Source organism: Nannospalax galili, unplaced genomic scaffold (genome assembly GCF_000622305.1).
Source record: "Nannospalax galili isolate Female #2095 unplaced genomic scaffold, S.galili_v1.0 scaffold557, whole genome shotgun sequence".
Taxonomy (NCBI): Eukaryota; Metazoa; Chordata; class Mammalia; order Rodentia; family Spalacidae; genus Nannospalax; species Nannospalax galili.
In genome coordinates this window covers 1,044,939-1,062,334 of record NW_008340356.1, presented here as the reverse complement: position 1 = coordinate 1,062,334, position 17,396 = coordinate 1,044,939, and the positions used below count along the sequence as shown (strand labels likewise).

The window sequence follows — 17,396 nt, the reverse complement described above, 5'->3', positions numbered from 1 at the left end:
TATTTATGACTGACTAATACTTGACTGCATCTTTTTAACATTTTCTTTTATGTGAATGAGTATATTCCCTGCATGTGGTTTTTGTTTTATTTTGTTTTGTTGCTGGTCTTTTTGAGACAGGGTCACCCTGTAGCTCCAGCTGGCCTGGAACTCACTAGGTAGACCAGGCTGGGCTTGAACTCACAGACATTCCCCCGCCTCTGCCTCCTAAGTGCTGGTATTAAAGGCGTGCACCACCACACCTGGTTTTCCCTATATGATGTAAGTGCATCTGTTGCATCTGTGCCTTGGACTGCCTTTGGAGGACAGGAGAGGGTCTTGGATCCCCTGGAACTGGAGTTATGAACAGTTGTTAGCCTCATGGGTTCTGGATTTGAACCTGGGTCCTCTGCAAGAGCAGCCACTGCTCTTAACCATTGAGCCATCTCTCTAGCCCCTCTTTGTTCATTTGTTAACAGATACCTTAGCTGATGTCATAACTTGGCTATTGTGAATAATCCTGCAATAGCGTGGATGAGCAGATAGATATAAGAACATGCTCATGTTATTTGCTTTGGACAAGTACTGCCAGGTGTTGTATAGCTGGATCATATCATAGTTCTGTCTTTTTTAAGTTTCCAGAGTGATTATATGAATTTGCATTCTCACCAGCAGGATATAATGGCTTTTTCTCCACATTCTACCAGCATTTGTTATTCTGTGATTTTGTAAATATTTTTGTATTACCCATTCTAACTGAGGCAAGATGGAAACTCAGTGTAGTTTCTGTTTGCATTTCCTTGATGGCTAAAGATGAACTTTTCCCCCCCATTTGTACTTACTCTTTTAAGAAGTTGGGGCTGGAGAGATGGCTCAGCAATTAAGAGTACTGGCTGCAGCTGTCTGTAACTCCAGTTCCAGGGGCTCCACCACCCTCTTCTGACCTCCACAGGCATTGCATGACGTGGGTGCACTTACATGCAGACAAATACACTCATACATAAAATAAAAATAATAAAATATTTTAAAAAGAAGTGTATGTTCAGTATGTTTGACCATTTTAATGTGGTTATTCTTTTGATGTGAAGCATTTTGAGTTCTTTATATATTCTGAATGTTAATCCTCTGTGAGATGAGAAGTTTCCCTATTTGGTAGGTGTCTCTTCTCTCTTTTCTTTGCTGTGCAGAAACTTTTAAATATGCTATAATCCCATTTATCAGTTCCTCTTTTTGTTTCTGAGCTGTTGAAGTCTTACTTAGGAAATCACTGCTTGTGCCAATATTTTGAAGTGTTTTCCCCTGTATTTCTTCTAGCATGAGTTTCAGGTCTCACACATGGCCTTCCCCATTTCCAGTTGACTTTTTACAAAAGTGACAGATAGGCATCTAGGTTCAGTCTTGTGCATGTGGATATCTAGTTTTCCCAGCACAGTTTGTGGAGAGGCTATCCTTCTGCAGTGTGTGTTGGAGCACTGTTGTTGAAAAGACAATCTATTTGGGAAATGTTTTCTTGTGCTGATATAGTGGAATATTCTTTAGATGGTTGTTAATTCTATTTCATTTGTAGTGGAACTTAACTTGGATGTTTATTTGTTGATTTGGTTGGATTTATCCTTTGGTAAGAGTGGTATTTTAGAGTCTATCTCTCCCTGATGTTCTGCCAGTGTTTATTTTATAAAACTGGGTGTTTGGGCTGTGATGATTGTTCCTTTTATCAATATTTCATGATATTTGTTCCTTCTGATCAATTCTGGTGTGAAGCCTTCTTGGTCAGATAAAAGTGTAGTTATCCTGCTCCCTTTCTGGTTCTATGTGCTTGGACTATCGCTTTTCTGCCCTTTCCCTTTTAGTCTATCTTGGTTGATGAGTTTCCTGTAGGCAGCAAGTTGGTGGTCCTTGTTTACCAACCAATCTAAATCTTTTAATTGGTGAATCAATTCCATTTATGTTTGGGGTTATTACTGATGATTTGTAGTAGCTGTTGTCATTTTGTTGTTTCTCTTGTTTTCAGTAACCTCCATTCATTTATTTCTCCTTTATTGATATTAGGGATAAAGGCATTAACAGTGTTTCTTTCCTAATTCTTTGCTTGTTTGCTCTTCTCATGGGATTTCTTCTTTTCCTGCTCCAGTGGTTGTTAGTCTTGCTTCCCCTTCTGGATATAGAATTCACTGAAGAATCTTCTGTAATACTAGTTTAGTGTTCATGAATTTCTTTAGTTTATGCTTGTCTTGATAGTTCCTTTGATTTTGAAGGATAATTATTCTGGACAGCATTCTGTTTCTTTTTAGGTCCAAGATACATCACTCAGGACCCTCCTGGCCTTTGGAGTTTCTGCGGAGAAATAGCCTGTTATTCTGACGGGTTTGAATTTAAAAAGTGATTAGTGTGTCTGTCTTGTAGCTTTTAAGATTCTTTGTACTTTTGGCAGTTTAACTGACAGGTAGAGAGGTTCTTTTCTGGTCATATCTATTTAGAGTGCTAAATGCCTCCTATACTTGGATATCGTGTTTCCAAAGACTTGGGAAATTCTGCTATTGTTTCACTGAATGGGTTTTCTATGCTATTACCCTGTACTTTGGTTCCTTCATGTCCTCCTGTTATTTTTATTAATGGTGTCTCAGTGATCCTACATGTTCTGTTCATTCAGACTAGTTTTCTTTATTACTGTCTGTTCTAATCTATAAACCTTATCTTCAAGCCCTGATATTCTTGTTTTATTTGATCTAGTCTGTTGACAAGTCTTTCAGCTAGGTTTTTTTGTTTATGGCAGGATTGAGGCAGTTTCTTAAAACTGGGCTAGGATGTAGCTCAATGCCATAACCCACTCACATGCTCAGGGTACCCAGGCTCTGTTTCCAGTCCTCTCACTGAGAAAGAAGAAAGCAAAAGCAGTGACAGCCAAAGCATAGAAGCAAACCAGATAGAGAAATATAACAACTAATTAAGAGCATTTACCACCACAGTACCAGTAACAGTAGAGGAAAGAGGCACAAAAACAATATGGGATGGACTAAGAAGTTACTAGTTAATAAAGATAAGAATAAAATACTAAAGAATATGTAAAATATTTATTCTTTCATTTTATGTGTATGAGTGTATTGCCTACGTATGTGTAAGTGTACCCCTGTTGTGCAGTGCCTGCGGAGATCAGAAGAGGGCATCGGATCCCCTAGAACTGGAGTTATGAATAGTTTTTTAGCCACCATGTTGGTGCTGAGAATAGAACCCAGGTCCTCTGTAAGAGCAACCAGTGCTCTTAACTGCTGAGCCATCTCTCCAGCCCCACAAAATAAGCCAGGCATGGTGGCTCATGCCTTTAATCCCACACTCAAGAGGCAGAGACAGGCAGATCTCTGAGTTCAAGGCCAGCCTGGTCTACATAGTGATTTCCAGGCCAGCTGGGGCTACAGGGAGACCCTGTCTCAAAAAGACCCCCCCCAAAAAAAGAATATTTAAAAGGGAATGAGAAATACAGAAAGTAATTTTTAAAGGAGTTAAATTAGAGAAGATTGAATTAAATATAAAAAATGGAGAGCTAGGGATATCACTTAGTGGTAGAGTACCTACCTAACACATGCAGGGTTCTGGGTTTGATCCTTAACATCCCAGAGAGAAAGAGGGAGAGGAATAGGAAAACAGTTATGAAAGGAAAATAATGAGAAAAAAAGAGAAGAGAGGTACAAACAAAATTGAGGCCTGCGCAGGCCCTTGCCTGACTGTGGCTTGGGGTTGCTGTCTGCCTCATAAAGCAAAAGTGGAAGTTTTGTCTTCTGGGAGACCAAGTCATTGTCTTCTCTGGAAAGTTCTCCTTCCTCTCCTACATATAGGCAACTTTGGCATTTTCCAGGACTTAGGGCCAGGGATGGAGGCCTTATGAGCCAAGAGTTCCAGTTGAGGTCAGGAGCTATGACAGTAACTATAATGAGAAAATCCAGAATGCAGCATAGTTAACTAGAGCCTAAATTTCACAACAGTTATAGAGTTAGACTTCTTAATAATGATTAAAAAAAATATATAGCCTTCCCCAGGGATGTTTTATATGTGTATATTCTCACATATTTATATTTAATATAACTTACATCTCAAACATAACGTCTTAGTTTCTTTTCCTGTTGCTGACAGGATAAGATAAAATACCTGACGAAAACAACTCAAGACAGAGTTTATTCTGGCTCACAGGTCAAGAGTACAGTTCACTGTGGCCAGAAAGTCAGAATAGCAGGAATTTGAAGCAGCGGGTCACATCACCATTAGGAAGCTCATGGCAATGGGTGCAGTGCTGCTTCTCAGCTCCCTTTCCTCACTTACGCAGTCTAGGGTTCCAGCTAGGGAACGGTACCACCCACCTCAGTTAATACAGTCAAGATAATCCCCCACCATACTCCTCAGTTAATACAGTCAAGATAATCCCCCACCATACACCTCGGTTAATACAGTCAAGATAATCCCCCAGCATACTCCTCAGTTAATACAGTCAAGATAATCCCCCGGCACCCACCTCAGTTAATACAGTCAAGATAATCCCCCACCATCATGCCCAGAGGCCTTGTCTCCCAGGTGATTCTAGATTATATCAAGTGGACAGCACTAACCATCACACATACACAGATATAACAAAAAAAAAGACTTTGTATGTTTCCTTTCCACCAAAGAGGTCAGTTGTGGAAGCAAAAGTAAATGTACTCAGTGTTTGCTGAGCGAAATTTTCAGGGACCTCTGGAGTCAGCGTAGGCCCCTGTCATTTCCCCTTTGTGTGTTTTGCTCCCCTAGCAATCAGAGGGGGTAGTTTATGGGCAGAGCCCATTGTAATCACTCATGGCTGCCCTGCTGGTTTTACTTTCTCTGCACAGCTGAAGGCAGAGCTGACGTCTCTAGCACCTTCTTTGCTGGGGCGGGGGAGCATGCTATGATGGTGTGGGGTCACAATCATCCATATGTTATGGAGAGAGAGCTGTGCTAGATTTCACTTGTGTTCTACTCCGTCTGGTATTCCAGAACTTAGCTCCCACATTTTATCATGCGACTACTTGCCTTTCCCCCACCGTGGTTCTCTTGGGCATCATGGACCAGCTTTCACTGCACAGAGGTTTCCTCAGTTTTATTTCAAATCTTTCCCCTGTAGCCAAACCAGTTCTGAAGGCCATTCAGTGTATATGCTTTGCTGCAAGTTCCTAGAGACAGAAAAATGTTACAACCTTTGACCCCCAAAACAGTATGTTCAGACAAGACATCCTCTCTCAAGATGGTGCGAATGGTACTGCAGTACAGAACTTACCTGTGTGGTGTGATGTGCAAATTCTAGGTCTCCTTTTGTATAAACTGCCCTTCTGCCCAGTGCTGAGGCCTGAGCTAATGGTGCTTTCTTTATCTGTCTCTTTAGCTGGATCCCACTGCCAGACGCTTTGTGGCTGGTTCACATGAAGTACTTTGTTTTACTCTCAGTCCTTCTGGGTCTTGTCCAGTATCTGTTCACAACTAAACTTCATTGTCTTCCCATAGTCACCCAGAGCAGAGCGTGTCTGCTCCCCAGTTGTTTTGATTCTGTTCCCTAGAGCAGCAGGTGATAGTTGTGTGCTTCTAATCTGCCATTTCCATTTCTTAAAATTTGTTTTTTTCTTTTTGAGACAGGGTCTCTCTGTAGCCCCAGCTGGCCTGGAACTCACTTTGTAGACCAGGTTGGCCTTGAACTCACAGAGATCCTCCGGCCTCTGCCTCCCAAGTGCTGAGATAAAAGGCTTGTGCCACCATGCCCAGCCCATTTCTTAAAATTTGTTAAGGTGTGAGTTATACCCCAGAATGTGGTTGTTCTTGATGACTGATCATTCCAAGTTTGAGAATGTGTTCTGTTGTGGTCCATAGATAATAGTAATATACAGTTCATTGCTGGTTGTTGCTAAGTTCAGCTATGTCTTTACTAATTTTCTGCCTACCAAATCTGTCCATATCTTATCAGGATTGATATTTCTCAACCACATGACAGATTCATCTATTTCTTTTTAGTCTTGTTTTTGGCCTCATTTATTTTGACACTGTTACATAGCTTTGCAGAACTGACCCCATTATCATTATGTAAAGGTCCTCTTCATCCATAACTTTCCTGCTCTGAATTCTGGTTTGTCTGAAACTAACATAGCTACCCTACATCCTTTGTTGTTAGTGTGAGCTATCATTCTCTGTGCTTTTACTTCGGATCAGTTTAAGTCTTTATGTATGTGTGTGTATATATATGTATACATACACACACATACACAAAGATGAGTAGACAATATAGTTGGTTCTTGTTTTTGTTTTATCTTCTTACACAATCTTTTATTTGGTCTAAGACTATTGAAGTTTAAAGTGAATGCTGATACAGTGCAGTAACTATCTGCCACGTTTGTAACTGCTTTCTAATTGTCCCTTTTTCTTATTGTTGTCTTCCACTTTTTCTTCCTTTCATGCCCCTCCCCCACCTCCTAATTCAACTCTGTTACCATGGTTTTAATTGAGTGTTTTATGATTCCATTTTTTCCTCCGCATTTCAGTTCGTAGCCCTAGGATTTACAGTATGAATTCAAACTAATCTGAGTGCACTTTGGAAAGAAAACAGTCTAGAGCCAGTGAGCTGACTCAGTAAAAGCACTTGCCATGCAAGCCTAACAACCTGAGTTCAATCCCTAGAACCCACAGTGGGAGGAAAGAACTGACTCGCAAAAGTTGTTCTCTGACCGCCATGTGCATGCTATGGCATGCACACATCTGCCCTTATAGACATACATCATAGACACACACACAATAAAAAAATAAAAATTTAAATTTTAGAAGTCTGTCCTTTCACATCACAAGTGCACAGTAGATGCACTTATGATCATAATAGATGTCTCTAGTGTCTCCCTTTTGACCCTTCTCTCCTTGCTACCCTGCATTTCTCCATAGGCATATGTGAGCAGATACGTACTCAAAGTCACAGTTGCTGTTCTTTTAAACAACTGTTAAATAAACTAAGAATAAATCAATTAAGATTTCATTTTACTTTCTCCCACTCATTCTCTGATGGTCTTTCCTTATGTAGACACACATTTCTGACATATATTTTCCATCCGAAGAATTTCACGTTCTTTACAAGGGTACTGTAATGATTGTACTGATTAGACAAAATCAGCACACCTATACTTAAAGTGTATTCTGTACAATTAAAACTTAAAGCTAAAGGTTACTTGTCTGCTGTGCATAAGGGTCTAGGATCCAACCCCAGCACTACAAAGAAAAAGCCAGGGGAGGTGAATAGACATTGTACTAGCATAGCTTAGATAGTTAACAGCTAACTAGTCAAACTTTCAGTGTGTCCCCAACAAAAAACTGTTCATCTTTTTGGGGGATGAGGGGAGCAATACTGGGGATTGAACCTGGGGCCTCGTGCATATGGGGCCGGCATGCTACTACTGAGCTATGTCCTCAAAAGGACTGTTAAAGGAAACTTATAGGAGCCCACAGCAATCAGGGGGGAAGCAGTATGTTTGTTTTTTCCCAAAGTTCAAGTGAGATGGGATATTATGATGTGAGGCTCCTGGGTGTTGGCACATGGGACAGAAACACATGGTCAACCATATTCTTACTACTACAGGAAATGAGACTGATTCATAATTTTCATTACCATTTGCTCACAATTCCAAAGATATTTTCCATTGCTGTTTCATGCAGCTCTCTATTTTAAACTGAGACTCATTTGCTACTGAAATATATATTTTCTTCATGAAATGCAAATTATATGCTATAAATGAATTCAGCACCAGTAAGTTCAGTTTGCTACATCATAGAATGAAAATCTTTTTTTTTTTTTTTTTCGGTCTTTTTGAGACAGGGTCTCCCTATAGCCGCAGCTGGCCCTGAACTTGCTAACTAGACCATGCTGGCCTTGAACTCAGAGAGACCCACCTGCCTCTCCTTCCTGAGTGCTGGGATTAAAGACATGCACCACCACACCTGGCATATAGAAAGAAAATCTTGATTTGCTGCTGATCATATACTGTGGAAGTGTGACCATTGTATCTTATCTTTTAGGAACTGTGGAATTTATTATGGACTCAAAGCATAATTTTTACTTCATGGAGATGAATACAAGGCTGCAAGTAGAGCACCCTGTTACTGAGATGATCACAGGGACTGACTTGGTGGAGTGGCAGCTGAGGGTGAGAATTTTTTTTTCTAGTAAAGATCAGTCTTGAGGTAGGGACATGGCTCAGTGGTAGAGTGCTTGCCTAGCACGAGAGAGGTCCTGGTTCCAACCCCTAGTTCTGCTAAAATAGAAATAAGCTCAGTCTTGAATGTGGTAACTTCTGGCCTCCTTTTAGGCCACTTTGGGTATAATTCACTTTCATGATTGTGACAAGGACAGGAAAGCGAAGCTGCGTTTGATGCTGGGACACTGACATTGTGGGAACTCAGATCCCTCATCCTTGCTAACCTTCGGTTTCCCTTAGGCTTCAGGGAGGAGGCAGGAGAGCTGCATCTCTGAAGCTTGTCATGGTCACATGACAAACCTTTCGCTCTACCTAAGGCCACAGCATTCTAAGCCATGCTGTTGTTCGATTTTTACATGCAAGACAGATGCTAGCCAAGATGAAATGGCTAGGGCAGAGTTGGGAGTCAAAAGCTAAGGGAATGGTCTACAATAGAGGATCTCGTAAAGTGCTGATTTAGAGACTGGCAGCCCACAAGTTCATTCCCAGTCAGTGTTCAGAGCTGCCATGATGAATCTACTGTGTTTTATACAAAAATAGAGCCATAACTGTTTTTTTTTTCACTGTGGCTACTCTAAGCATTGGTGATCCAGAGTTCTACAAAGGGTCTTCTGTCAGGATTAATAACTTAGTCTGCTTTCATTGTCTTTATTGAAGACAACTGATTTTTACCTTATCTTTTTAAAAATGTGAAGCAAGTATTTAATATCAATATTCTTGATTCCTGTAAGAGTCTTGGTTCATTGTATTACTGAATCTGTTACTGGTTTCATGCTTTGATGCTGAAGTCATGATTATTTGGATAACTTTGTCCTTTCAAAACTTCTGTGGATACCAATGCAATGTTCCTTTGGTGGATGATTGGTGGTTCAAATTGAGCCCAAAGATTCTTAGGGGCTGCCGTGGCCTTGAAAGCTAATGAAAAACATACACAGCCTAGCTACTAAACACAGTGAGTGTCAGAGAAAACTCTGGCAAGTGTGCTTGTTTCCAGAATTCAGGAGGTTTTTTGTTTTGTTTTGTTTTTGTTTTTTTTTTTCATCTGAAACAGTCACCATGTGATCCCATGGGCCACATGCAGCTGAGAATGCTTATGAATGTGAGCCAACCCAAAACTATAAAGTTACTTAAAATCTTACAAGATTTATTTTTTGTTTTTGAAAATTAAGTGTTCTCACGCATGGACTTGGTAGATGACAGCCTCATGTTCCATTGTCAGAATGTTGGACACTCTTGGTAGACTTTGAAATCATGGAGGATAAAAGTTTCCTAAGCATTAAGGCATGAGAGGAAAGCCACAGACATATTTCCTGGAACTCAGGAAGTTCCAGTCACTTGTCAAGGCCCTTCAGAAAGGAAGCAAGCTTTCATCATCTCAGGATAGATTATAGAAGTTAAGGAATTGGACTTGTCATATGGTACTCAGGTTACTTTGGAGGCGTGCTTTAGATATGTGAAAAGCAAGGGACCTTGACAGTTGGATGAGTGAAGCATTTGAGCTCCAAAACCTGCTAGAATCAAAAGCTTCTTAGAAAGAAGACTCAGTGCTGCAAACAGCTGGGTTCAGGCTATGGTACAGATGGTCAGCAGTGTTCAGGGAAAACTAGTGAAATCATCAAGGCTTTTAGAGACTTAGTGTCTGCCCAAGAATGAAAATGGCATAGAATTCCTGAGGTGTGTGTGGTTGGGACCAGTCTCTCCAGGACTCAAACAGAAGCTGGTCTCGGAAAAATTAGCAAGCAAAGACAAGCAAATTTGAAAGGGTCTGTATAGTAAGAAATAAGATTATGTCTTAGAATATGGGGTACATGGTCAACTCTTCTTTTGTATATTAAAACAAATGTAACTTAAAATATCAAAAAGAATGTCGTCATGAAGCATAGGAAGGAACAGTACCAGCTAACACTTCCATGGTGCTTGCTAGATGCCAGGCTGTAAAGTGCAGAGCCTGAGAAACTGCCCAGGCCAGGGTGAATATAGACACAAACTGAATTCAGTCAGTATGGCTGCAGAGACTGTGGTTTGAAAAACCCTAAAGATACTGAATTTAGTTCTTTTTCCTTTGGTTTTTAACTACTGTGGTTCCCGAGCCTTCCAATTGCAGGTTAGAGGAATGGCTTTGCTTCTGTGTGTGCTTACCTGTTTAGTTCAGTTGCAGGTTGCTTACAGTCTTTTCTCCTGTATCTGTCGCTTTCTTTCTTCAGCTACTGTTTACTGATATTGGAGGAAAACCTGAAGGGAGGGAGAAAGTGGCCACATATCCTCTAATAGCTTCATACTGTTGAAGAACACAGTTCATTGGATTGGTACAGAAGACCCCAAATTGTATTTTAGTAGTGATGACAGTAACAGTTTACCCAGCTTGTAATCTTCAGCCACACAGAAACAAAATTGAAAAGCTATTGTGCTCCTCTTTCTGCCTTGCTTTGTCACTCACTGGCTGATGGAGGTGACGGTGTAGAATGATAGGCCACCCACAGCTTTTTTCCATGGCTGTGAATAGAGTCTTGAACACCAAGTGATAGTATTTTATAAAGATTGATTTGGGGACTAAGTATTAATGTAAAGACTAAGCATATCTTGCCAGTAATAAATTTAGGTTTTGATTGTACTAAACAAACACGGATTTTTGTATTTATAAATTAGACATTAGCCTTTCTCCATTTAAAAACTCTAGAGCCCATTATAATTGATAGATTATCTCCAAACTGTGTCAGTTTTTAAATCTAGAACTGTTTTGTCTAATACTCAAGGGGATGGATAGTCATTGTTATTAGAATGCATTGCAGAACCCAGTTGTCCATTTTCCATAGGGAAGAAAGGCCAGGCCATTGACTTAGTAAGCCACCGAGCAGCTCCAGAGTGGATTTTCCTAAGAAGCACTCTTCTGTCACCAGATTGCAGCAGGAGAAAAGATTCCTTTGAACCAGGAAGAAATACTTCTTCAGGGCCATGCCTTTGAAGCCAGAATATATGCGGAAGATCCTAACAATAACTTCATGCCAGGAGCTGGACCATTGGTGCATCTCTCTACCCCTTGGGCAGACCTGTCCACGAGGATTGAAACTGGAGTACGGCAAGGTGACATGGAATAAGACCAGAGCTCTCACTCTGGTTAAACTCTCACTTTCTTTTCCCTGATATGAGGCCTTACTGTGTTGCCAAATCTGGCCTCAAATTCTTGGGCTCAAGTGATTCTCCTGCCTTGGCCTCCCAAGTACCTAGAACTCTAGGAGCTCACCACATGCCCAGATTTTAGTGCATTATTGCTTTGAGGGGGTTTTGGTGTGTTTTGTTACTGTTGTTTTACATTTAGTCAGTCTCTCTCTCTCTCACATCTCTTGAGTGGAGGTGGATGTGTGCCCTGTTGTTCATGTAGACGTCAGAGCACAATGTACAGGAATAGGTTCTCTCCTGCCTTGTGGGTTCAGGGGATCAAAGAGGCAGTGAAGAGCAGAAGTGAGATTGGGTCTTTACCTTGACCTCCAAAGTAAGAAAGCAAAAGGAGATACGATGCAGAAAACCAACCCGTGTGACATGCTAGGGCCCAGTGCTCTCAGTGACTAAGCCTTGTTGGGTTTTGGACAACGTTTTGAATCCTCTGAGCTGTGGTTTCCTTGAAAATAACAGTGTACTGTTGGTAGCTGCCATGCAGGACTTGGTGAGGACTGAATGTGAGACGCACAGGCAGAATGTCCTTTTGTCCTGTTTCTTTCCTTTCAGTTTGACACTCACAGTGTTTCTCAATTCTAGGAGATGAAGTCTCAGTGCATTACGACCCCATGATTGCAAAGCTTGTCGTATGGGCTGCAGATCGCCAGGCAGCCTTGTCAAAACTGAGATACAGCCTTCATCAGTACAACGTGAGTGAGCTGAGGCCAGCGGCCTGATGTGCTTGCTCAGCACAGTCACACTTTATCCTCACGAGAGCCTTAGTGTTCTCAACTCATTTCTACCAGTTGCATGTATGTCACACACAAAACGGTACTTCATAGAGACCCCGTGAGTCAGAGTAGACTTTGAGGACTGTTATTTCAGTTGTGGGGGGAAAAAGCCTGTAGAAATAACTGTTAATGTCATTACTTATTTTAATGAAATCCTAGCCAGTCTATGAAATAGGCCACCTACAGGAGTATTGCCTATATCCTTAAGTTTTCTTCAAAAAATAAAATTAATCTTCAGTTTCATTCATTTGACAGTGTTTATTTTTCTATAGCACATTAATTTCTTTGGTGCAGACGCCTCATACCATGTTGATTTCACTCCCACAGAAGGATTTATTAATGCATGATTTAAAATTATTATGTGTTAATTTGGTCAAACATCCCATTTCTGTGGCTCTCAGCATTCTGGTCACATTCGCATTCTTCCAGTGTGGAGTCAGCTTCTGTTCTCCTTTGCAGAGCATCTGTCCCCCACACTATCTGCTGACTGTCCTAGGCACTGCTTATGTCCGCAGAGTCCTTTCCCAGCATCTCATTTAAAACAGGACCCTTTGCTATTCTCTGTCACCTTGCCATCGTTGGTGTTTTACTGTGTGCTTGCTTGTAAATAAGCATAACCTCTTGAAGGCAGGGACTACATCTGTTTGTTCCTGTTCCCAGAGCCTAGTACCTAAAAGTGCACAGTAAATGGCTATTAAATAAAGGAAGGAATGGGCGAATATGTGCATGAATGAGCCCAAAGCTCATAGCTACTTTTACCTCTGATCCTTTTGTGGGGGTAGATTTGGATTCCTTTTTTATTTTTATTTTAGTGTTTGAAGACAATTCCTTACAGGTTGTTGATTGCTGTCTTCCCCCATGTCACAGGCCTGCCTTCATTTGCAGTTGTCCTATTTTCTGGAATGTTCTAGTGTGTCTTAACGTTCATCACTTTCCTGACCTGAGCCAGTGAAATGTTGCCATGCTGTCTACTGTAGCACCATGTCCTCCATCCTCCTCCTGTTAAGCAGCATTGTGATGTGTGAGTCCAGATACACATGGTGGATATGGTGACAGTAGTGACCTTTTACCACAGGCTATCTTAGGTTTTTCATTTGTCCCATTAGTTGTCTACACTAGGAGATACTTAGAAAAGAGTGGATGCTTTTCTGAATATGTTGTTTTCCCTGTTTAGTGGGAACCATGGTTTTTATTCTCTTCCTAGATTGTCGGGCTGCGCACCAACATTGACTTCCTTCTCCGCCTGTCTGGCCACCCAGAGTTCGAAGCTGGGAATGTGCACACTGATTTCATCTCCCAGTATCACAAGGCCCTGCTGCCCGGTTGCAGTGCCATTGCCAAAGAGTCCATGTGCCAGGCAGCCCTAGGGCTTATCCTCAAGGAGAAGGCTGTGACTGATGCTTTCAGACTTCACGAGCAAGGTACAGAATGCTCCTCTCATCCCTTTACTTGGCATGCTTGCTGAATCAGCAGCAAACAGGCTTCTCTTTTTCTTTCCTTTTGTGCTTCCAGCCACTGGTGCTGTTCTCTGCAGATAATGTTTTTCAGTGTGAAAAGAGCTGTTTCTCTATCATGAGTGCACACATAAACCCTACTTACTGACCCATTAAATGTAGTTTATTTACTAGGGATAACCCTAAACTTTGGAGCAAACAGAATTTTTTTTAACCTCTTATCTTTTCTTATTATTAGGATTATTACAGTAGATTTTCTTGTCTTATAAGATCTTATTGTTAAAATCTTTGATTTTTAGATTCATTCAAGATGAATCATATTGAAAGCTTAAAATATATAACTGTGTCTTTAGATTTTTTTTTCCTCTATTCTCATTTTGTTTTTTTATGTTACATCTAAATACTCCCTGTGTGGCAGTCCTGAGCCTGAACTTGGCATTTTCAGAATGGAATACCCTCTCGTTGTCACTTCTCTTCTTTAAATTTATAAGTAGCACAGTTACAAGCTTCAGACTAAATGACTACAGTTTAGTTATGCCATACCCCCTGGATTACATTCAGTGGATTATGTACACCCAAGCATACGGGGTGGACCAGTAACATGAGTAGAAGAGACAAGAGTCCTGTGGAAGAAGAGTGAATGGTGGAGACTGGGGGCTGGGTGGGGTGTCGGTGCCACAGAGGACAAGCACTTAGTTACAAATACTCAATTCTTCCAGAAAAGCTAGCACTTCTCATATGAAAGTTTCTGATGTCAATGAAAGTGTCTGCCTTAACTTTAAAATAGTGAGAACATGCTGGGCGTGGTGGCGCACACCTTTAATCCCAGCACTCCAGAGGCAGAGGATCTCTGTGAGTTCAAGGCCAGCCTGGTCTACATAGTGAGTTCCAGGATAGCTGGGGTTACAGGGAGACCCTGTCTCAAAAAGACCAAAAAGTAAAGTATAACTTTATTGGACTTGAAATTTGTAAATTTGTTGTTGAATTTTTAATCTTTTCTAGATAAGTTCTCTCCATTTTCATTCAGCAGTGGAAGAAGACTGAATATCTGTTATACCAGAAATATGACTCTTAGAGATGGTAAAAATGGTAAGTAATGTTTTATTAAAAGAGAATTGTAGGGCTGGGTGTGGTGGCGCACGCCTTTAGTCCCAGTACTTGGGAGGCAGAGGCAGGCAGATCTCTGTGAGTTCAAAGCCAGCCTGGTCTACATAGTGAGTTCCAGGCCAGCTGGAGCTACAGGGAGACCCTGTCTCAAAAAGACCAAAAAATAAAAAATAAAAATAAAAAAGAGAGAGAGAGAATTGTAAAGCATAGAAACATACCATATTAAACTGAGAATTTCATCGTGGTCATGCTTAGTCAGTTGCATGCTCTTAAATGCCTAAACATTGGAAAGAAATATGTCAAAACTAGAATTATTGGCTCAGGGTCATAGAGTTAATGATGCATGTTTTTCTTCACACTTTTTTAATGCTTTGTAACTTTATGAATGTATGCCTTCAAATATACTTAGCAAACAACTGAAATAAAATGTGACAAAATATTGGTGAGGTGACCATGGTAGGATTGAGGCCAGCTCTTTTTCCTTAGTTCAGGCCGTGTTTTGATGTGGTCCAGGTGGAGGTGGGTCACTACAGAGCTGTCATTTAGTGTATGTCACATGTAAGTTTTATCTTCACACCTACTTAATGAGGGGATCGCCGCTCACTGTGGATGATGGAAGGTGGGTGTTGCTGAAGCCTCACTGGGGCAGTTACGGATGCTGCTGATACTGGCTCCATGCTATTTCTAACACTTTTCAGTGTAATGTTTATTTTTTATTGCATATTAGTTTGAAGAAGTTCAGGGCAGAGTCTGGCTTTTTGTAGCTAAAGTTAGAAGAGGCTGGCACCTAGAAGCCAGGTCATTTATAAAGTACAGCCAGGCATCCTGTGATAGCTGGTGACTCTCCTTTCTGCTGTCTGCCTGGGAAGCCAGAGTGGGTGAGGTGTGCTGGGCACTAGAACGTGAGGTATTCTTAAACTCTGACAATCTGTTATAAAAATCATATACCTTTAATCCCAGCACTTGGGAGGCAGAGGCAGGCGGATCGTTGTGAGTTCAAGGCCAGCCTGGTCTACATAGTGAGTTCAGGTCAGCTGGGACTACAGGGAGACCCTGTCTCAAAAAGAAATAAATAAATAAATAAATAAATAAATAAATAAATAAATAAAATAAAAATCATATACTTGGGCTGGAGAGTTGGCTCAGCAGTTAAGAGCTCTGGCTGTTCTTTCAGAAGACCCCGGTTCAAATCCCAGCAACTGTCCATAACTTCAGTTCCAGGGGAATCTGATGCCCTCTTCTGTCCTCCGTAGGCATTGCACACATGGGTGAACTTAGACACAATATACTTACCAGGCAGAACAGCGTTTTCCTGCCAGCAGATCAGTGCACCCTCTTCTCTCAACAGAACAGGATCTTCTTTACCTCAGCACTCTAGACATCATCACTGGGGAGCAAAATCTTCCTTCACAGAGTCATTGCATTATGGCTCTCACCCAAGCATAGATGACCATTGCTGAAGTACAAAGAAACTTTGAATGAAACATCTTCATTCTGTAATACTCCATAAATGGTTAACCCCTCCATCTTGTGCTGGTTTTTACTCATCTCACCCTACAAAGTAGCCTCCAAAATCTAGAAGTGTCTTATTGGAGACTTCTGCATGCTGAAGGCATGTATCAGAAGCAGGAAAGTTGCAGTGGCCTTTGCAACCTAAATTAAACAGACAAATCACATATGTAAGTGTAATTCAGATGATCCAACTCTGCTATTTGGCATGAATCTTCAGTAAAGCACTGAGTTGTGTTTTGAATTATGCAAAAAGTTTCAATTTAAAAATAAGTACATTGACTGATTACTGGTCACTATATACCTTTTTTTTTTTTAAATTGAGACAAGATCTCCTTGTAGCCCCAGCTGGCCTGGAACTCACTGTGTAGACCAGGGTGGCCTCAGTCTCATGGAGATCTGCCTGCCTCTGCTTCCCAAGTGCTGGAATTAAAGGTATGAGCCACCACACCCAGCTCACTATATACTTTTTACAGTATTCTACAAAAATAATCTAATTCTGAATGTAACAGCTTCTGGAAATGTTATAGTAAGTCTCTGAAAAATGCTAATGAGCAGTGACCTCAAAATATTCCAGACTGGAAGCCTGGAGGCACTTACGAGTCTAAAGCAGAACCAGTTCTTAATGAGAATGACCACGTGTTTTAGAGCTGTATTTAAGACTTGAATTTTGTTGTTACTATTGGCCATGTTTCACAGAACTCTGTGTGACTGTCAATAATAATGGCTCGGGTTTACTGAATATTTTCAGATACTGTGTTAAACATTTTCCATAGTCTTTCATTTGCATTTTCAGAACAGGTCAATGGGATCCATGTAACTATTAACACCACCTTTATTATTAGTAACTAATCTTTCTTAACCAATGCCAAATTTCAGAGATCAGAATTTTCCAAAAGTAATTGAAGTCAGGTTTTAAACCCACTTCCTGAAGAATGTGTGCTTATATATATACTCTGCTAAATTTCTGTGTCTTATTAAATGTGTAACAGAATATTTAAGATTCTCTGGTGGGCAACAAGAATATCTAGGAGAGAAAATAACAAGTTCACTTGATATCTTAATAATTTTACTGCAATCCTACCAGTATTGGTGTCAGTTAAACACTTTTCATGTTTGGCAGATTGAAAGAAAACTGATCTGGTATAATTGGAGGCATTTTCTCCTAAAAAAATTTAAAG

General features: G+C 40.7%; 1 protein-coding gene across 3 annotated transcripts in view; it reads left to right on the top strand.

Annotated features, from left to right (window-relative positions):
- Positions 1–17,396, top strand: part of Mccc1 (methylcrotonoyl-CoA carboxylase 1) — a 49,417-nt gene that overhangs the window by 18,740 nt on the left and 13,281 nt on the right. For all 3 annotated transcript variants that reach the window (XM_017798743.2, XM_008835397.3, XM_008835398.3), the window contains 5 exons: positions 8,023–8,150; positions 11,099–11,282; positions 11,955–12,064; positions 13,350–13,566; positions 14,602–14,688. In XM_017798743.2, the coding sequence (XP_017654232.1) occupies positions 8,023–8,150; positions 11,099–11,282; positions 11,955–12,064; positions 13,350–13,566; positions 14,602–14,688 (726 nt within the window). The remainder of the gene's footprint in view (positions 1–8,022; positions 8,151–11,098; positions 11,283–11,954; positions 12,065–13,349; positions 13,567–14,601; positions 14,689–17,396) is intronic.